The 21,978-nt window shown below is 32.3% G+C and overlaps 3 protein-coding genes and 2 non-coding genes across 8 annotated transcripts; 3 read left to right on the top strand and 2 right to left on the bottom strand.

Moving 5' to 3' along the window:
* Positions 1-307: 307 nt before the first annotated feature.
* On the top strand, positions 308-5,544 carry LOC107418472 (tricyclene synthase EBOS, chloroplastic). The gene is made up of 7 exons (XM_016027171.3): positions 308-712; positions 853-1,147; positions 2,600-2,975; positions 3,947-4,165; positions 4,274-4,412; positions 4,514-4,762; positions 4,981-5,544. The coding sequence occupies exons 1-7, from the start codon at positions 497-499 to the stop codon at positions 5,272-5,274; spliced, it is 1,788 nt and encodes a 595-aa protein (XP_015882657.2). The 5' UTR covers positions 308-496; the 3' UTR covers positions 5,275-5,544.
* Positions 5,545-7,992: 2,448 nt separating this feature from the next.
* LOC107418455 (BTB/POZ domain-containing protein At3g22104) lies at positions 7,993-11,711 on the bottom strand. Of its 4 annotated transcripts, none has more exons than XM_048471102.2 (4): positions 10,964-11,710; positions 10,186-10,322; positions 8,782-9,891; positions 7,993-8,528 (listed from the first exon to the last, which is right to left on the bottom strand). In XM_048471102.2, the coding sequence occupies exons 3-4, from the start codon at positions 9,769-9,771 to the stop codon at positions 8,073-8,075; spliced, it is 1,446 nt and encodes a 481-aa protein (XP_048327059.2). In that variant the 5' UTR covers positions 9,772-9,891; positions 10,186-10,322; positions 10,964-11,710; the 3' UTR covers positions 7,993-8,072. The 4 variants fall into 4 exon arrangements, with proteins under 4 accessions (XP_048327059.2, XP_024929094.2, XP_015882639.2 ...); XM_025073326.3 differs by having other exon boundaries at positions 10,270-10,322; XM_016027153.4 differs by lacking the exon at positions 10,186-10,322 and having other exon boundaries at positions 10,964-11,711.
* A 189-nt stretch (positions 11,712-11,900) lies between these two features.
* Positions 11,901-11,982, top strand: TRNAS-CGA (transfer RNA serine (anticodon CGA)). Its single transcript has one exon. It is a non-coding gene; the product is annotated as a tRNA-Ser (tRNA).
* Positions 11,983-16,723: 4,741 nt separating this feature from the next.
* On the top strand, positions 16,724-16,816 carry TRNAY-GUA (transfer RNA tyrosine (anticodon GUA)). Its single transcript has 2 exons — positions 16,724-16,760; positions 16,781-16,816. It is a non-coding gene; the product is annotated as a tRNA-Tyr (tRNA).
* A 2,468-nt stretch (positions 16,817-19,284) lies between these two features.
* LOC107418454 (scarecrow-like protein 32) lies at positions 19,285-21,759 on the bottom strand. Its single transcript, XM_016027152.4, has one exon. The coding sequence runs from the start codon at positions 21,253-21,255 to the stop codon at positions 19,858-19,860; it is 1,398 nt and encodes a 465-aa protein (XP_015882638.3). The 5' UTR covers positions 21,256-21,759; the 3' UTR covers positions 19,285-19,857.
* Positions 21,760-21,978: the final 219 nt, after the last annotated feature.

Below are 21,978 nucleotides of genomic sequence, written 5' to 3'. Positions count from 1 at the left end.
CCACAATAATAAAAAAAAAAAAAAAGGGAAAACTTTCACGCGGAAGTTAGAAAAACAAATTTAAAAGAATAAAATAAACATTAATGACTAAGAAAGAGCAGATAGACACAGGATGGTACTATGAAAGGGCAGATGACACATAAAACACGTGGCATAGGCGACTTTAGAGTCTCCTGGTCTCCGCGTTAATCACCCAACCATTAAATTCTTTTTATTAAGCCCCTACCTTGAAATATTCCAAAACGTGATCATTGACTGTAGAGTAAACTATATATAAATAATATATTCTACTATCTTACATACATGAATCTGAACTTAGTCTTGTGAGGCATAAATAGGTGATAAGAGTAGACTTGTGAGGCATACAAGGGCTTTGGTCGCCAGCTCCTGATCCCTTGGCAAGCTTCTTTCTCTCAAAGTTAGCTTGACTTTTTGGTTTATAAAACACCACCTTTCAGCGAAAAAATACAAGGGGCATACACAGGCTTTTAGTTAAATGGCAACTGAAGTCGGGTGCATGGTAACATCTATTATTCCAAAATTCAGGCCTCTCAGTCCCTCCTATGGCAAACCTTCTAATACTACTATGAGAATCTGCTGCTCTCAGTCTAACTCTAACTTTGTACAACAACATCATCAAAGACGGTCGGCTCAATACCAGCCAACCATTTGGAGCTATGATTTTGTGCAGTCCCTCAACACTAATGATCATGTACTGATCTTAATTGTTTGTTTTACTTATATTAATTTTTTGCTTTTTTTATTTACTCTTAGTTGGGGAATTATCAATCTTCTCTACCTAATTGTTGTGCTTTTCCCTTTTTTTTTTTTTTTTTCCTTTTATTTTGGCAGGTTGTAAGATATGAAGACGAAGTGAAGAAGTTGGAGAAGGAAGTGAAATGCGTGCTTGTAATTAAGAATGATGAAGATGGTCATGCATTGTTGTTGAACAAACTTGAATTGGTTGATGAAATCCAACGGTTAGGATTGGGGTATCGTTTTAAGGAAGATATAAAGGAAGTCATTGATGGGATATTCAACATTTGGGACGATCAAGGATTTGACAATACCACTGCAAAGATAAGCCTATATACTTCTGCTCTGGGATTCAGGCTGCTCAGACACCATGGTTATCAGGTTTCACAAGGTACCTTTTTACTTTTGCTTTATTGTTATTATTTTTTACCACACTCTTATAAGTTTCTCGAGGTATTTGGTCATGTGGTCCTGTAGGGATAATTTAACACTTTGTTTATTTTTCAGTGAAGTTTCAAGATATACAATTAATAAAGTTCTTTGTTTGTAAATTAACTACATTCAATTAAGTTAAATTAAAGATCGACGAGTAATAATAAAAAGGACAAAAAGTCTAATGGATGAAAAAATATTTGAAATATGCAGTGAAACTTTGCAAGAATTTAACTGAAACATTTGGAAGTGTGTATATATATATATATATATATGCAAAATAAATTAGAGAAATTTTCTTTTTCTAAACTGTTTTTGGTTGTTTTTACCAAAAAGAAAAAAAAAACAAAAACCGTTTTTGGTTGAAATAAATTTACAATTTAAATAAGTATAGTGTGACCTTGTTGTTTTATTAAAGAATGGTTAATCTGATTAAGAAAATGCAAACATTATAGACACAAAGTATATATATATGTTGGACCAAATTAAAAAACACATTCTTGTTGTTTTCTTTCACTTGTAACTCATATACATACACCTATCAAAAAGAACCAGACAACTCTACATGATGTGAGCGACCATCATGTAAAAGTAGTTAATAAAATATTTTGTTTACATCTGCAAATCGTTTAACGCAAGCACAACTTACAAATACACTTTAAAGAAGCACCTACGAACAGTCCACTAATGACAAAAATATTGTTCTTGCTTTTGTTTGTTTGTTTGTTTTCTAAGCAAATATACGATGTCATATGCAAATTAATGTGGATGATAAACATGGGTGGCTATATTTTATAATATAAAGTCTTAAGTTTGAGTCATCATGATGTGCCTTCAAACGTTGGAATCATTCATCCTATGAATTAAATAAAATTTGATATGTATATCCACTATTTAGAATTTATTGGAAATGTTTTGAATATAACTTTCATGTAAACCTTCTTTTGATTAAAATATATGACATGGTAAAAATTAAAAACAATTGAGATATGCTTGGTATGAGGATTTTTTTTCTTCTGGGGGAAAAATTATGATATAATTAATATTATTTGAGTATTTCTTTTTTCGTTTTTTTAGGTAAATTATAATATTATTCGAGTTTAACAAACAATTCTTTTCTTTCTGGGAATAAACGATAAAGTTAGTTACCTAATGATCTGATCCTTCAGAAATTGAATTCTTTTTCCACCCAAATTTAAAAAATAAATAAATAAATACAAAATATAAGGCTAGTTAGTTAATTAATTACTAGTTGTTCTTTCCCATGGTTCTTCCCCATGGATATAGTTTCTTTATTAGAAAATATTACACTTAATTATTTAAGAATTTTAAACAGTTTTTTTATTGTTGATATGGAATTATTTATATATGCCACAAGCTAACTCTGAAATTGTATTTATGAGCAAATCAGATATATTTAAGAGTTTCAAGGATGATAATGGCGATTTCAAGGAATACATCTGCAAGGATGTTAAAGGAATGCTAAGTCTCTATGAAGCTTCATTTCTCGCTTTTGAAGGAGAAAACCTCTTGGAAGAGGCCAAGGCATTCACAAGCATGCATCTTCATAACCTAATTAGAGAAAATGCAAATACCAGTCTTGCTGAAGAAGTGAAACATGCATTAGAGCTTCCCTTGCACCAAGGAATGCAAAGGCTAGAAGCTAGATGGTACATTGAGTCATATAGTAAAAGGTCGGACCCAAATCAACATCTACTTCAACTTGCAAAGTTGGACTTCAACATGGTTCAATCAAAACAGCAAAAGGAGCTGAAAGATATGTCAAGGTATGTTCCTATTCAAGAGCTCTTGCATATTCTTGGTATGGGAAATTATCAAAGTCATACAAGTTTATAAAGACAAGCTATCCCATTATTCATAAAATTCATTATCAAATATATACATTTAATGTGGTGAAAGGAAGATCAAAAGCAAAAGAGGTGGAAATTAGCCAAAGGGTATGCACGGGTCATGGATCCATGACTGAAAGACCAAAAAAGGGTACGTGAGTTAAAGGGAACTCTGGGCTGATCTAGTGGATCAATCAGAAAAAACTAATATTAGACCTATTATTATTATTCTTACCAACTAATATTAGACTTGAGGATTTTAACGGACAGACGAGTGCTTGAGAGAGTTCGTGAGCCCAAGAGGCCCATTGAAGACAACGACATGACTCGATGTTAAAGATGACGATAAAAAAGATAAATAAATAAATATATAAAGGAGGATTAAAGGGAAAAAGGAGGATCACATGTTTAAGGCATCTATAGTTAGTCTCTCCTAAGGTTAATTTTGTGGTCTTATAATAAAGACTTATGAAATCAACCCCTTAATTTTTTTATTATTTTTTTAATATATCAACTCTTCAGATTTAATTTTCAAAATAAATCTAGCTAATTAAACGAAACAAATAAATACAATGATTTTGATTAAAATCTTTATATAATATTACCAATCATCTTGATAAAAGACTTTTTGTCCATTTATATAATATTCAAGTGTTTGTTCAAACATACACAAATAGTACTCCCAAAGAATTTTAAGTTATAATAATATTTCCATAATTCAGTTTGGTGGTAATCAAATATTTTGATAATCAATTAAGATGTCAATATTTAAACTTGATCAAGTAAGGGAGATGGATTATAGACAGAGAAATTCATCAATAAGTTCAGAGAGCTCCAAAGAATTCCATGGTTTCAATTTTGGGTATTCAATATGACAATTGGCTTCACTTGTGTCATCAATTGTATAGGTGGTGGAAAGGTCTTGGCTTAACAAACAAGTTGAGCTTCAGCAGAGATAGATTGATGGAATGCTTCTTTTGGGCTCTTGGAATGGTCAGTGAACCTCAATTCAGCAATCCCCGCAAAGAATTAACAAAAGTGGCTGCTCTAATAACCACCATTGATGATGTCTATGATGTATATGGTACTTTGGATGAACTAGAGCTATTCACAGATGCCGTTGACAGGTTGGTCCACTAGTTAAAACTTATCGATTATATATATATATATATATATACACATATATATATATTGCCGAGAATGAATCAAAAATTTGAACCTTATTTGAATTTCAGGTGGGATGTAAAAGCTGTGGAAGTTCTTCCAGAGTACATGAAGTTATGCTTCCTAGCTCTCTACAACACAGTCAATCAGATGGTTTATGAAACTCTTAAAGAGCAAGGACAAAACAGCCTTCCATACCTAACAAAAGCGGTATAAATATTGGATTAACCATTTCTTCCAATCTATTATGCAGTAGATTTATTTATGCTGATGAAGCTTAATACTTGGAATTTGGATTATTTCTGTTTCAGTGGGCTGATATGTGCAAAGCATTCCTAGTGGAAGCAAAATGGTGTCACAGCAAATGTACACCAACATTTGAGGAATACATGGAGAATGGATGGATGTCAATATCCGGTGTCCTGCTATTAGTCCATGCCTATTTTCTTGTGTCTGAAAACATCTCCACCCATGGAGTTGATTGTTTGGAGAATCACCACAATCTATTGCGCTGGCCATCCATTATTTTTCGGCTTTCTAATGATCTTGGTACATCAGCGGTATGTTTATACACATATATAATATATACCAAAAAAAAAAAAATGCTATAATAAGTTCACACCTATAATATCATAAATTTTTATAAATTTAAATAACCCCTATTACTGATAATAGGATTTACAAGCCCACACAATATCCATATTTGCAAAGTTTTATTTTGCATGGATAATTAATGAATTTGTATTGTTATCTTGTTTGTTTTTTGGAACACATGCAGGCAGAAATTCAAAGAGGTGAAACAGCAAATTCAATCTCCTGCAGCATGCGTCAAAACGATCAATCTGAGGACTGTGCTCGTAAATATTTACATAAATTGATGGAAGAAAGTTGGAAAAAGATGAATATGGAAATAGCTGATGGTGATTCACCGTTTACTAAGCCTTTTTTGGATACAGCAATTAACCTTGCTCGGATTTCCCGATGCACATACCAGTATGGAGATGGACATGGTGCTCCAGATAAACGATCCAAAAAGAGGGTGCTATCTTTAATGATAGACCCAATTCAGTGATATAAACTAAATATCATTCCTTAATTCTTGATTGAAGATGCAATAAATTATTGTAAAACGGATTAAGTGGGAAGTATCATGGGTAAAATATGATACAAAATGTAAAAATATTGCAATTCAGATGTATATAAGATGTTTGATGAATAATGAGCATGATTGGCATTTGTCAATGTGTAAATTTCGTAGCTAGCTCTTAGTCTATTAGTGCATTATTTAATTACCAAGAAATAAAAAGTCCACTCGGACCAGCTCTTTTAATTTTTTAACAAACCAGTTTGTTATATTGTTACATTATGACTGTTTAAAAATTCTGTGTACCTGTATGGAATCCAAAATTCTTTATCGTATATTCTAAAGCTGTTATTTACTATTATCTTTGTTTCCAAGGTTGATGGAGTTAGAATTAGAAGATAGAAAGCGGAAAAACATTCAAACGACCACTGCCCATGTTTTCATCAAAACAAAAACCAAAGCCCATATGATCATGGGCCTTTGTCCAAACCCAAGGATATCGTCATGACCCAGTGGGCCTTTGGAAAATACACCCATCGTAATTTCGAATGCAGAATACCGACACGGTTGCATATAATATTGAACAAATTCGCTGCTTGTGAAAAATCAAACACAAAAATCCAATCCTTTTAACGTCAAAAGTCAATATCCCAAATTTTCAAAGAAAGTCTCACAAAACTACAAAATACTTGCTTTAACTTGAGTCACATGCTTAATTGCTTTATATACATTTATAGTTACGTACAAACACAAAAGGTCTGCTATGACTCACATGCTTAATTGCTTTATATACATTTATAGTTACATACAAACACAAAAGGTCTGCTAAGTATTGTGTGCCATAAGCAATAAGTGATTGCCCTTCAATTGGCTTCAACTAAAAGGTTCATAGACTTATTTGTGGATGCCCATAATTTTTCAGAAGAAGAAGACAAGAATTGTATAATTAAATTTGCTTACTCATCAATTTTTTTTTTTTTTTACTTTTTCTTTTTTAGTATTATTAAGCTAAGGTCAACAACTGCAAAAGCCAAAAAAATGACACCTTTAAACCTGTTTATTCTTAAATTTATGACATTGGATTAAAGAAAATTCATTCAAAAAACAAAGACTGTGACATAGTTAAGACTAAGTCATGAATCTCTCTCTCTCTCTCTCTCTCTCTCTCTATATATATATATATATATATAGCTAAATGGTCAAATATGTTGCTTCAACTTGAAGGTCTCCTAATATATATATATATAGAAGTCTTAAAATTGACCATTCTTCCATCGGAACCTTCGCATAAGGTTGTTGGTTGATTAACGTGGGATGTTCTGTCTAGCTCAATATTGTAATTTGGACAATAATAATATGAAATAGACCTAGGGACTCAGACAATAAGAAGAGTGGCGTCTAAGGGAAATCAAGGTTTCTGGGGTTTCTGTCTCTTCATTAATATTTTCTTGGTTTAATCTTTAAAACCAACCATTTAATTGACTTGTCTTTCACAGAGCGGAGAAACGCAATTCCCATAAAATATTATCACTATCACATAAACTTCAACTTAATAAACTCAATTCATATGGATTAGCATCACCTTTTGCAAATCAATATCTTTTTCCTCACGGCACAGTGACTTTTTTTTTTCTTTTTTTCCCCACTATCGCGCAATTCCTGTCCAAGTAAACCTGCTTGTTACGTTATGTCAATGGAGATTACTGGACCTCAAACCGATGGCTATTATGCACGAGTTCCTTAGCAGGTCTAGTATGATTCTAAGATAAGTAGTCGATGTGATCAATTTTGATTAAACTCAATAGTGGACAAAGATTTTGAGTTTGATTCCCTCCCTTTGTAAGCAAATATCAAATTATTGGGTTGAAACATAGAGGTACCATCTTTCTTTTATGAAGTGACCTAAAGGCAGTTGATCTAGAAGGAGCTTATTGTCTCCTCCAGTTGCTGCTTCTCCAAATATAATCTTGTAACATGTTTTTTTGGCTATGATTTTCCGTGTTTTTCCTTTAAAGCATAATCCAATAATGGGGTCATTCCATTGCACCCACCATTTTCTTACTTTTTCCATATCACAAATATATGGAAGCACAACCAACAAATATTTAATTTTAATAAAGATAGGTTTAACCAGTCAAATATGACAGAGTGACTGATCTCAATATCCCATCATGTGAGCTCTCTTCAAAAGGTAGTTACAAAGTCAATTAGTATACTGTCATAATCGAATCTGATACTTTTGTTCTGTGAGCAAGTCAACCACTACATTGACCCTATTTTCTTATTACTAAACAACTTTTAGCTTTCTAAATTTTAGTTTATTAAAAACAGTGCAAGCTGAGAATTAGTATAGATAAGTGCTGTACTGGTGCTCAAGTGGTAGTTTAAATGTAATAGCAAATTTACATTTTTGATGCAATGTGACGGGAATTCCTAGTTCATAATACAGATGCCCCTAGGTGAGTGACTGCGGAAAAGGACTTGACCTTCAAGACCCATCTTTTTGTCCAAACCAGTAAAACTCCTATACAAATTTAACAGGGACCACCAATGAAAAGCATTTTACAGAATGGTTCTTTTTTTTTTTTTTTTTTCTTTCCATTAACTGTTCTGTACACCCAAGATTCGATCTCTGTTAAAGAAATAACTCATACACCTTTAGTTGTGCAGACAAAGAAAGGAAAGTGTTACCCAAAAAAAAAATAAAAAAATAAAAAAAGGGCATTTCTTATGCTGTACAGATATGAGATAATTCTTGAAAATACAAATATAATGCAAAATTTTCATCATGAACAGAGCCTGGGCAAGGATCTTGTATGATTGTGGCTTGGTACTCTTGATTTCATAATCTTTGCCATTTGTTCTTGCATTTTCCTACAAATCTTTTCCAATTCCATCACTCTCCACTGCATTCCTTGCAAATTTGCTTTAAGATTTTCGTTTTCAGCTGAATGATCAAGTTTCCCAGCGTAGAGCACAACTTGTCCGTCAGCTTCATCTTTCTCTATTTTCTTTCCAACTTCCATGGCTTTACATGGAAAATCAGCATTTGACTTGGAATTGCCGGTGTCATGGAGTAAGCTTTTGAGCCTGAGTTGCTGAGAAATGAGAGCTTGGACTGCAGACTTTGATGGAAATTTTGTGTTGTCAGAAAGGTGTACACAAGTTTCAGCTGAAAGCTTCTTAAAGTTCAATGCACAGCATAATTTCATCTTTTCTTCTTCAGACAATCCTGAATGCACCTATGATAAACAAGATTCAGTCCCTTAGAAACTATACACAATTAAAGAAAGAACCAAAAAGTAGCTAAAATGTTTCTAACAAGATCCTATTGAATTTTATGATTACAAGTTATCAAATTAAAAGTGTTCATTAAATCAAAGAATAAGAAGTAGATCAAATGAAACCCACATGATTATGCAAATAGCTAAAAATTGTAGGTTTCAGTAATCTAGAAAACTTCTAACTTAAACGAGTTTGAGATCGATGCAATACCTCAAGATACATGTCCATGGCACGGTAAAGCTCATCATAGGAATCTCTGGAAGAATCTGGCAGGGCCATCATCAGAGCCAGGAATTTTGAAGGTTTTAAACAAGGGTCTGGGGCTACTTCTGCAATATACAAATCCATCAAGGTAGCAACTTTTCTCAATCTCACCAGAGATATTTGTCCGAATCCATTACGAAGAAATGCTTTCAAAAATCTTAGAACAAGATTCACATCGTACAAGTAATTCATCCCATATGGGGATGGAACAAGCAAATTATCTAACGTTGCTTGATCCAACTGTAAACCAATCATAATCTCCAACTTATTCCTGCTACTCTTGTCTATTTTCAAATTCAGAGCAACTCTAAGAATCCCAAACAAACTCTTGCATGACACACAGTTTTGATCAAGAATATAAAGCATATTAATGACAATTTCTACAATTTTGCACTTTTCCTTGGATGAGACAGTAAAAAACTTCGATTTGTGATAATAGAACAGGAACCTACTAAGAGTATTATGATCAAATTTTCGAGAAACCATGGATTTTACCAGCATTTCAACCAAAACAGGACTCAAAACTAGAAGATCCTCAAACCACCATGTTGCCCGAGAGGAGACGGTTTTCAAACTTTCTGTGCTTTTAGTGTCACATGAAAATCGAAAGCCAGAGCTATCTGGAGAAGAAGTAGACGGACACGGACTCATTTCAGTTGTCAAAGACAGCCTCCCAACAAGGGAATCCAAGCATTTCTCGAGAATGCCAGAAGAATCTGAAGCCGGAAGTAGAACTTGGCATTGCTTCAAAGTGATTAGAAGCTCAGACCATGTCCAATAGCTCATCTCTTCAATGGATTTTTCTGTTTGTTCCAATAAATTACGGTTTGCAGAGACAGAATTCTTCATTTCCATGAACTGTGCAGCACAATGCAAGAGGGAAATATTGGAGGGAGCTATCTCAATCCTGCCACCGTTATAACAGAACTTTGACATAAGCTCGAAACTCTTTGCCCCTCCCGGAAAGTCATTGAATACTACTTTAATATTTTTTGCTGTCCCTTTTGATTTGCCGAATAATTTGCTCAATTTGCCCGAGTACAGAGCAATAATTTTCTACAAATCGACAATGAAAAATAGAGTTAAATAATGAAGAAAAGACAAATACTTTCTAAAAATCCGATCAGAATTATTCAATAAAACAACATTCCAACACCATATCCATCATTAAAAAATGATTTCATCAATATCATACAGTAAAAGGAAAGCGAAATTGTTCTCACAGGAGCTGTAAGGAAAACAGAAAACATAAGTTCAAGCTCACTCATAACAAAAGGAAATATAAAAAAATATATATATAAGAAAAAGAAAAGAAAAACAGTTAATTTCACAAGATAGAACAAAACCCACCAAAAGAGTGGACTTGTTGAATCGAAGAAAACAAAGAAGCGGGAAAAAAGAAAAAAAAAAAAAAGTTGGAATCTACACCAGAACCTGCAATTCAATGGGCAGAGGTCGTTATATGCAATAAATTGTAGGAAGGCAATCTGCAAAAGATGTCCATTAAACGTCTCAGCAAAGAAGGGTAAAAGAAAAGATGAGAAAAAATTCCATAAATGCCAATGAAAGCAACCCTCTAGTCCCTCTCAAAAGAAGTGAATAAAAACAAATGAGTATATTACAAGCATTTAATGAGTGGAAAGAGAAGGAAGCCCCCAAAAAAAAAAAAGAAAAAAAAAAAGCCGTTTTGTGAGGAAATTGTGAAAATGGCGATCAAAAGTAGGCAGAGAGAGCAGCAAAAACAAAGTCCATGGTGCCCATGAAGTATGACCCACATCAGTGCAATGTAGGTGTGAATTAAATGGTGTGCGGTGAAGGCAGAATCACAAAAGAAGCGAATGATAACATGGAAAAAGTAACAGAGGAAAAAAATTATCAGTGTGTGTAAAAATATGGAACTGTAATCAATTACCAATTGGAACCAAAAAAATGTTATAATTACATGAACGTAAATATCCAAAATATAACAAAAGTAAAATTAATGACTTCACCAGCTGAAGAGAAAATAAACAATCTCCAAACAGAATGAAACTGTTGGAAAAAGATCACATCTTTGGACTGAAACAAAATTGTCGATTTATAGAAACAAATAATATGAAATGGACAGATGGATTTATTTTAGATTCACCTTGTCCACCACGAAAGTCTCTTCGCCATTAACATCCACTTCAAGATCACAGCAAACCTCCATTATCAAAAAAAAGAAAAAAGAAAAAAGAAAAAAAAATAAAAAAGAAAAAAGGGAAAAGATTTTAAGTCATGAAAAATTAATAACCCAAAAAAGACAGAAGGGTGAGGAGGGGAAATGGGGGGAGAGAAAGAGAGTAGGAGAAAGAGGTCACAAGGTCATATTCTGAGAGGAAGAAGAGGACAAATAAAAGGAGATAAAATCAGTTTGTGAGTTGTGGAAATAGGATTGGTGCAGAAAAGAAATGTGGGTGTCAAATGGAATACATACAGAGAGAGACGACACTCTTTTTTGAGTTTGAGACACAACAAGCAGGATAAAGACAGAGATGTAACATATAATATACCACTGCCGAATTGCCAAAGCAAGCACAGAGCAAAACTAGAAAATAAAAAACAGAGTTGTCGTGTATGACCAGTGCAGTGAGTGACAGAGCCTCAACCTGACATTCCCGGATGAGTTAAAAGAGAAATAAGTAGTAGTTTATTAACAACAACTTTGATTCTTTTTTCTTTTTTTCTTTTTTTTTTTTTCTCTTTTCCTTGGGAGACGACCATAAGCCAAGCTTCAGGCCTCAAGATCTTTTTTTTTTCCTTTGTTTTTTGCTTGCGTTCCTTCCTTTGCTATTCCATGTTCATCGCTGCATTTCTCTCTCTGTCTCTGTACTCGTGCACCCACTACCACCCCAATATTTTACTCTCTTCCTATTTTGCCAGGGATTTCTAAACAAATTTACTAAATTGCCCATTTCTATCATATTCTTTCTTAATATATTTTTTTATTATTATTATTTTTAATAGTAATAAATATTTGGACCAATTCTACGAGAATGCAATTTAATATTTTAGTGATAAAAGGGGGGTATCTATCTGCTGCCGTCGATATGTCCGAGTGGTTAAGGAGACAGACTCGAAATCTGTTGGGCTTTGCCTGCGCAGGTTCGAATCCTGCTGTCGACGTCTTCTATTTTGTTGTTATTGTTTTGATCGGTGGGTTTTTGGTTTCTGAGTGCTTGCCACGTATAGTGTGTACAGTTTTATTCTGTCTATCGGCGTTACACGTAAGAAATTCTCTTGTTGACTTTATCCTCAAAAAAAATAAAATTAAAAAAAAAGGCAGAGCAGAACCAGAATAGCCTCCGTGTTTGTTCATGTAGATCGAAGTGCGTGAAGATAAGGCTCAACGGGAGCCGCGTGAACGTATTTCATCACAACCTACGAATGACTCGTTTACCCCTAGTGGCCTCTGTATTCACCCTATTAGCCCTTCCCACTTCTGACAAGTGCAATATACATTTAAATGAAGCGGTTTCGGGGCAACCGTACCTTCTTTATGGCGGAACGAGTGGCTTTTCCGGAATTTCATGAAATAATTAGGGTAATAATATTATTCTATAGCTTTTCCATCATTTCAAACCCATCATGATTCATATTATATGATGTGATTCTTCGAAAATTATTATCCAATCATCTGGTCGTTGGTCTTCTGACCAAAGCTAACAAAACAAAATTAACGATGTCGTTTCACTTGTACTAATAACGCTGCCGTTTCATCTTGATTGCCTTCTGTCTTTACTAGCCATACAGCTTTTTTTTTTTTTTATTGGGGAATGTAAATTATATTCCATTCAATTTGATAATGCAATTATCAAAAAATTAATTCCATTGTCATCTGTCAAGTCTATTCTAAAGAATACCATAGATATAATTGTGTCATGGAATTCGATAGCAATTCCTTTTTTTCTTATTGGTTGCGGCACTATCTGGTGACATATATGGAAATACAAATAAAATGTAGTACCATTTTCTTTTTTGAATATTGATGTCTGGGTGATGCAACAGTTCGTATCAAAGTTTTCACACACAAAAAAAATAAAAAATAAAAACACTATTTCTATCAAAGTTGTAAGTTGCAATTTATTATTTATACAAGGCATGGAATCAAATCATATTAAACATCGAAGATTATATTTAAGAGCGAATTATTCAGGTTTATTGTGTCTAATCAAGTTCACCTTTTCAAAGTAAATTTAAAATAGATTATGAGCAAATCTTATAGAGTTTTTTTTTTTTTTGAGAAAAAGTTATGTTTGATAGCTCTTATACATCAGATCTGTTATAAAACGAATTTTATATATTTTTATTAAGTGATAATCACACCATTGTTAATTGAATACCATTTTCTTTCTTGAATAGTGAAGTACTGTCAAAGTTTTCACCCAAAAAAAATTACTTTTTCACCCAAAAAAAATTTATTTCTATCAAAGTTTTAAGTTGTAATATATTATTTATAAGAGGTGTGCAATCAAAGCATATTAAACATTCAAAAGTATATTTGAACAGTGAATTATTTAGATTTATTGTATGTAGTCAAGTCCACCTTTTCAAAGTAAATTTAAAATAGGATATGAGCAAATTTTATGAACTTTTATTTAATATTTTTTTTTTTTTGGGAGAAAAAGTGATTCGTAAGCCATGCATAGATCCATCTTTGTGTTTTTATATAAACTACTCTTACATCAAATATGTCATAAAAAGAATGTTATATTTTTTTTATCAAGTGATAATCACACCATTATTGCCATTCATGCAAAAAATAAAATAAAGAAAAGGTCTAACAACTTAATTAATTTGCATAAAAAGATTATATAATTAATTAATTAATTGATATTCCCATTGAATTATATGAAGAATAATGTGCAATTGAGACATATAGCTAAGCTCTTTTTTTTTCCCCCCTTTCTTTTCTAAACCTCTATTTGTCAAGCAATTTGGTGGTCAATTTTTTTCTTTTTTTTTTTTAAATGTATGATTCCAACCCACAATTTTAAAAATATGGATACAATGAACATACCACTAGACCAACTACATTAATTTGACCAATTACATTTTTCAAATGGTTAGAATTTTTATTGTTTTGGTGCAACAAAATGGTTCGAAATTGAATACGTAGAATTGGTGAAACTTTCTAGAGGCGTGGGTCATGATGTTATCTTTTGCTACCAATTAAATAGATTTTAATAGGGTGTGGTCACTGGTGACGAAAAGAGAGCTCTTTAACAACATTCTTCCTTTTTCTTTGTCCATAATCGACCACATCACTCAATTCCATTATTTCCAGAATTCAAATTCAATTTCAAACACTGAAAAAGCCACACACACAAAAAATAATCTCTCATCAACTCCAGCAGAGTAAAAAGAGCATCTATAACTACGACAACTCCTGAACTTGGGACAAATGTGCCATAACTTTCACTAACTAGCTTTTTATAATGTCCCATATTCTAAGTGCTACATACTCAGATAGAGAAATTTCAATGGTATATTTTGGCTTATGTCTCTTTTTTTTTTTTTCTTTTTTTTGAGAATCTATTTTACACATGTGTTGCAGTGAATGTCCTTGGTTTTCCACTAAAATTAATATCGTACTTGGATCTTTGTCACAATAATATTCCATCAAAAGCTATTTTTGGGTTAATTTTGCGAATTGACAGAAATTTGAAACAATTATTTCTTCCTTTATGGAATAGTTCTTAAGATGGTAAAATTAATCATCATCTTCTATTTTTTGTCATCAATATCAAGCAACGAAAGAAAATTCATATTTATAGGAAGGGAAAAAATAAATAAATAAATAAAAAGGAGAAGAAGAAGAAGAGAGCATTTAAGCCCATAAAGCCAAAATTTAGTAGGTCTTTTTTGCGGGCCGACCAGGGAATTGGAGGGGTATGTCAATGTTGCCAAATGAGATAATAAGGTTTTAAGATTAGCGGACAAATCATGTGGTAGTCATGTTCAAGCAAAGAATCCAATTACTCTACCATATATCATGTAATATGAGCTACATAATCCAAAATAGTGTTCTTTTCACCAAAAAAAATATATATATATATATATTTAATTTCTTAACTTTCCTCCCCCCCCCCCCCCCTCCCCCGCCGCAAAAAAAAAAAAAAAAAAAAGAAAAAGGAAAAAGAATATTTATTTCCTTAAGGGGGAAACAATATTAAACAAAAAAAGAAAGGGATAACATCATACTAGGTCCCTAAAATATGAGTTGTATCACTTAAGTCTCTAAACTTTTCTTCTTCTTTTTTTTGACAATCAAATCCCTCAAGTGCAAGGACAAAATTAATTTTTTTGTTCAAATCCCTAACAGATTATGTATATGAAAGTCATGTGCTGTTTGATAAGGTCATTGAAAATCTTTTTTTATTTATCTATTTATTTTTATTTTTATTTTTATTTTTTTACAATTAAATCCCTCAGCCTAATAGAATTGTGCAGTGCAAGGACAAAATTAATTTTTTTTTCAAATCCCTAACAAAATATGTATATGAAAGTCATGTGCCGTTTGATAAGGCCACTCAAAGTCTCTTTTATTTATCTTTTTAATTTTTTTCTAAACAAATTTTGGATTTAAGCCGAAAAAAAAAAAGAAAAAAAAAACACACACACACCAAGGGGCTTACAGTCAAGAGCTAGCATTGGTTTGCTTTGCTACAAGATTAGGAAACAAAGTAATTTTTTTTTTTTTAAGAACTGGAAAATAAAGAGAGACTATATCTAAAGAAAAATAAATAAATAAATAAAAAGCAAATCTTTATTTTCTTTCAAAAGACTACTTGGCTACTAGGTCTACACTCTTGTTAGCTTCTCTAGATATCCATGTCAGAGATCAAGAAGAAGAAGAATATTATTGCCTCACTACTGTGAGCTCATTAGAAACTCCCAAATACATGGTTTGCAATCTTCTCTCTTTTCCATCAACTCTTTAATGAAAATCCAATGTTGTTATTTCAATTTTTCTCTCTGTTATTCAAACATTTCTTGATTTTATTTTGAGAGTTGCAGTTGAAATGATCTTCAATGCCTCTGTCAAATGATCATGTGACTTTCATACATCTTTTGTTGGGCATTTGAATGGAAATTTGATTTGTCCTTGCAGCAGTGCATAATTTTATAAAGTTTAAAAACTCAATTATCACAAAATAAAATTGAGGGACTTAAATGAGATAACATATATAGTTTAGGAATTTGGTGTGATATTATCCAAAAAGGAAAAGCAAAAGTACATTAAAACATTTTCTATTGAATAAGTTATTTGCATGTCCTATTTTTGGAGGGAAAATACATGCATATAGATCACTTGGAGTGGAAATGAGACAAAAGTTAAGTGAGCCCGCAATTAATATTTGTCTGAAATTTCTTTGGGTTTTCCTGGACTTCAAATTCTATTAACCTCACAGGGCAAAGTTCTCTATCTCTCTCTCTCTCTCTCTCTTTTTGGGTAATGAAAAAGTTCTGTTTCATCTGTCAAAAAAAAAAAAGTTATCTCTTTTTTTTTTCTTTTTTTTTTTCTTCCTTTGGTAATGAAGAAAGTTAACTCGGATTCTTATTTAAAGTCTGCCAAAACAGTTATTAAGATTTATTTATTCATTACTTAGTGCTTTCACAAAATTCCGCCGAATTCATTTGTATAAATATTCCTACTAAAAAAAAAAAAAAAATCGTAGAAAAGTGTTACATTATCCAAAAGTAGTAATTCCCACACAGAAATTTAATTTATATTTTACCTTACTAAAATTAATTTACATTTGTTGTGGAGTTGGTGTATATAGATTTTTGGAATTTATTACGGGATTTGTCCTCGTATGGAAAAGATATTATAAATAAAGTTAAGTAAAGGAGATTCCAAAAACCGACCTTAGCTCAGTTGGTAGAGCGGAGGACTGTAGTGGGAATGCACCTATTGGCCATCCTTAGGTCGCTGGTTCGAATCCGGCAGGTCGGAAATTGGTTTTAGCAATTGTTTTTTTTTTTTTTTTGTCACTTCCCCCGGCTGATCATATATATGTTCCAAATATTTACAGAATGAAACTGTAATATAAAATTTAAACCACCCATAATGTTTTTCCAGTATATCGTTATGTAATTTTAGGCGGTATGGATCCTCGTAACACCATATCATCCATATACAGAAACAAAAAATTTTTATGGACAGAACTAAGTATCTGTCAGCTTGGAAGTGAAGGTGACTGTTCAAGAATCACAGCTGGGTAAGGTGGTCCTGTTGAATGTTTTGAGTTTCGAGCCCTACCTTTGTTATATTCCTTCTTGATATTGATGTTGATCCCCCCCTCGATCAATATGCAAGTTTGGCTTCAAGCTGCTGTGGCATTGCCATGAATTTCTCTGCATTATATTATTATTCCAAAGGCATATAAAATTCTGACAATTATAACTACAATATATTAACAGTAGTATTAAATCTATGCAAAAGTATTCATCAAACAAATTTGTTCAGCAACAAAATTAAGGTTGTCACTAAAAAATAGTTTTGGATATCCAAACTCTTTAAGAATGGACAAACTCTCTTTCCCTCCATATATTAAAAACAAAAATGCTACTTTGGGAACTATATTTTTTTTAGCTTATCTTACAAAATATAATGATTTAAAAAATTCCATATAAATTTAAATGTTTATTATTAAGGATTCACTGTCCCATATTAGATTTTTAATAATAAAAAATCAATAATTTATAAAGGATTAATATAGATTAATGAATATAAAATCTGTTTTTATTATCCACATCATCATATCTTCCAAAATAAAATAGAAGATAGTTTTGACGAGGGCATTTTCACATAACAAAAATACTCTTCTAGTGACTATCTCCCAGGTTCCATCTTATTGTTAAAAAAAATAAATATTTTTCAAAGAATTAACATTAAAAATTAAATGGATTAATTAATGTGATATCCATTTTTATTATTAAGATCATCATGTCTTTTAGTATAAACTGGAAGATAATTTTCACAAAAGCTTTTCTAAGTAACAAAAATTTTATTCTGGTAACTATCTCGCAAGCTCCCAAGCTTATTGTGGGACAATAAAACTGGAATCTATCCACATGAAATTTAAATGCTCAAGAGTTTACTTTTTTATATTAAATTGTTAGACTCAAAAGTAAATTTTTTAAAAAAGAATTAACATATAAACTAAATGGATTAATCAATGCGAGACCCAATTTTGTTCTCCACATCACATTATATTTTCCAGAATAAATTGAAAAATAATTTTCAGAAAATATATATTTTGTTTTTGATAAATCACACATTTCAAATTAAAATTGCATAACTTCATTTATACATCTTTATATTGATTTATATTGAATAATGTTATAGGTATTAAAAAATTTACCATTCAAATGTTTTTTTTTTTTTTTAATTACAACTTTGGAAAAGAAAAGGTGTACTATTAGTTGTTTTATGTTGGACCAAACCTCCAAGTATATCCATTTAAAGGTTCAATTGTTCATATTTATATTATATTAATTTTTCAACAAATAAAGTAATAACATGTTATTTTACCACATCATCTGAGTAAACATTTCGGTAACATTCATGATATCCTAGTACTACATATTTATATTATTTATAAATTAAAACAATATTTGTCAACTTTTTGATAACATTTTTTTAATCAAACATTTATAACAAAGAATAATTGAGAATTTTGTTACATACAATAATTATCTATATACAATAAGTCCTCTATTAGGATTGACGGTTTACCGTCAGATTTTTATTATTAGATTTTAAATTGATTTTAAATGTTGAGATTTAAAAATATTTTGATAAATTATAAGTTTGGTGACATACTAAAATTTTAAAAGAACGAAATGAATTTTTTCTAAATATCTTTTAAACGGCCTTAACCATATTTTTAAATAAAAGTTATGAAACAATCTAAATATTGATAAATGATATTTTGATAGAAAAATTATAACATACTAATAGGAGAATATATATATATATATATACAGAGCAAAATAAAAGATTCTTTTTTTTTTTTTTTTTCCTTTTTGTTTGTGGCTGGACGTAGAGTGTTTCAAATGAACAGCTTACTATCGCAATTTTTGCATAAGCCAAATTGGTCACCAGGGACCTCGAATCTCCAAGTTATCAGTCTCTGAGGAAAGCTTACTTTAAAGAGAAACTCTTTATAGGATTATGACCACCCTATTTTAGAAACTAATTGAACCTTATTTGGAAGCTTGTCACTATAGTCATGTGATAGTGTGATTAAGAAAGACTTGCAACTTTTCAATTTAATATTAGTATTAAAATGTTAATAATTATCCACTTTAATCAAAGAAATTGTTTTTTGAAAAGAATCAAATCCAAACTGTGGGATGATCAGTTTTAATTAATTAGAAATTCCGTCCATATTATATACCAAATAAAAGTAATATATATCTGAAGGAGAGGTTCCTAATGCATAAATTAAAACTTAAACAAAAATTCTTTATGGAGGACAATGTGAAATAATTTGATGTCGAAAAAGGTAAGAATACGGACTATTGCATTGCTACTTTGATCAAAAACTAAACGTACACTAAACGGGGTGTAAAAAACAAAAGTCTTTCACACAAAGATGAGAAAACAAAAAAAAAAATAAAATAAAAGTCAGGGATTTCATTTTGTCTCATACTATAGACCAAAGAAAAGACAATGTACATTTCCTCTTTTTGCCTTTCATGTGATCAAATTTCAATTAGCTAGCAATTGGAATTCACACAAACTGGCTTTAGACATTATTCTCAAAGTGCTGCCGTTTTCATTCTCTTGTCTTCTGCCCCACAATTTGCAGCTTTTTTTTTTTTTTTTTTTTGGCCACTGCTGGCATACTAGTGCATATACCTCTTCACATGGGACCACTAAATGGGATCGAAATCTCAAAACCCCTTATCTCGAGCCAGGTCCAAATTGATGCAAGAGTTTCTATGTGTTACATTTTAGTTTTATTTTTCATGACCTACACCTAAATTTTAAGCCACACCAATTTGATCCTCCAACACCCCATTTGGGACCCAAGCTGTGGCAAAAACCGAGTTGTGACCCTTCCATGTGAGCACTAACATATGATCTTCTTCCCTCTTCATTCCCCACCCACTTGCATGTTCATCTAACAACCCTTTCACTTCTCCAACAGTCTCTTCACCGAATGGAATGCTCATGAAACCCGCGTTCCTCATCCTCTGTGAAAATGTAAAACCGCTTTCTAGTCTCTCTATCCTTTGAAACCCTTCGAAACCGATGATGTTTTCGATTTTGTGACCGATATCCGATTCGTATTCTATCCTTTGCCCACTGTCTTTCGGCAAAAAAGTCTCCAACGCATCAAACGGAATCCATAGATAATTGAAACATGTTGTTATTCTTGATGTGAGACTCGAGGAATTCAGCTCCGAGTCTTCGTCCACGACGACTACAATTCTAGGGTTAAGGGCTTTAATCTTGTTGAGAAAAGCATCTCGCAGAGAATATTTAGCATTCCCTATGCTTTCATCAGGCAAATAGCGAAGCCAATTCTGGCAGTTTATAACCAAAGCTTCATCATCTCGAACATTTAGCGAAGAGAGGTTTAATTGGCTCAAAAGCAATTCGAAATGAAAGTTAGAGGATTCTACACACATGGTTTCGCTGCTACTACTCGAGGAGGTAGTAGTGGAAGAAGAAGAAGATAAATTATCATCAATGACATTGAATTCGAAAGGAACTTCTCGAAACTTGGAGAAATTCAATAAACGAAGACCGACTTCTTCGCTCGAAACATTGAGCAAAGGAGGAACCGGTGGTCTAAAACAAGGAACAGTGATTCGAAGGAAAGGAGGACCTTCAGGTCTTTTGGCCAATGCGTCAATTAAAGTTGGCCATTGCATGCAATGTGTTATACTAAAATCTAAGATGTGAACTTTTTGGTAACCTTGAATTGCATTGAAAATAGCACTATTGGATGCACAATATCCGAACCTATGCCAAGGGATGAGATCAACGTACCCGGCTAACTCAGTCACCGACATCAACCTCCTTTGAATTGTACTACTACTACTGCTGCTTGCGTTAAAACTCATGGCCGTTGGACAAACCCTCGAAGCCCTTGAGATTAAAGCCCTGAGAAACCAAGATGTGAGCCTTTGATTTGTGTCCCCGACTGAGGAAGCTACATTGTTGAGTACCCACATGACTTGCTGAGCCAAAGTGACGTCGTTGCTCTCCAAAGCACTTGCACAATGGCGTAGAAGCTTCTCTGTACATGCTCCATCTAAGCTTCCAAGACACCCTCTGAGAGCTCCTTCAAGAGGACCTTGAGGGGTGTTGAAAAGGGTAGTGGTCGAGTTCTGTAGCGAAAGAGAGGTTGTGCTTCTTCTTATTTCAGTTTTCATGGCTAATACAAGTTGGGAAAAAAATAAATAAAAAAGAAAGGAAATTAGGGTTTTAAAATGCTTCAGCAAAACGTGAAGAAGGTGGAGAGAGCGAGAGAGAGAGAAGAGGATGAATTTTAATTGCGTGCTTGACACGCGTCTGGTATATATTGGTGGGTTTGGATATTGATGAGCTTTGGGTATTTATCTATTGTGTAGATGGAAGCTTAGATTCCAGGTTCAGCAAAAGAGATGAGGTTGTTTGGTTGTGTTGGAAAGTCTTTTCCATGGAATTTGCATTTTTAAAATGTGTTTTTGTTTAGAGGGAGATGAGGATGGCAAACGGAAACAGATTGGAGAGAAAATGATATGGATTCGAACTAATTTATCAGCCAACTTGAACCACATATATATAGAAGGGAATGGTGGTGGTCCCTGTTTTACAAATATTAATATCCATAATTATTAATACTAGAGGGTCAAAAGCTAATTATTATGGTAAAAATCAAACTAATGCGTATGATCAGCTTTCTATTTTATACTTTATGTGGATTTTATGTATATGCATGCCAAAGTTCAAGATACATGCGTGTATATATATATATATATATACATATGTATGTATGTAATGTAATTTTCTTTTTCACTTAATAGATTAAGTCATGATGTAACTAGAGATCAGAAGGCACAAACTAGATATGTTTTTCTTAATTTGTATGTTTTTTTTTTTTTTCAAATCTTAAC

The sequence above is a fragment of the Ziziphus jujuba genome, chromosome 4 (genome assembly GCF_031755915.1).
Source record: "Ziziphus jujuba cultivar Dongzao chromosome 4, ASM3175591v1".
NCBI classification, from domain to species: Eukaryota; Viridiplantae; Streptophyta; class Magnoliopsida; order Rosales; family Rhamnaceae; genus Ziziphus; species Ziziphus jujuba.
Note: the sequence above shows the minus strand (reverse complement) of the source record. Positions and strands in the feature narration are given on the sequence as shown.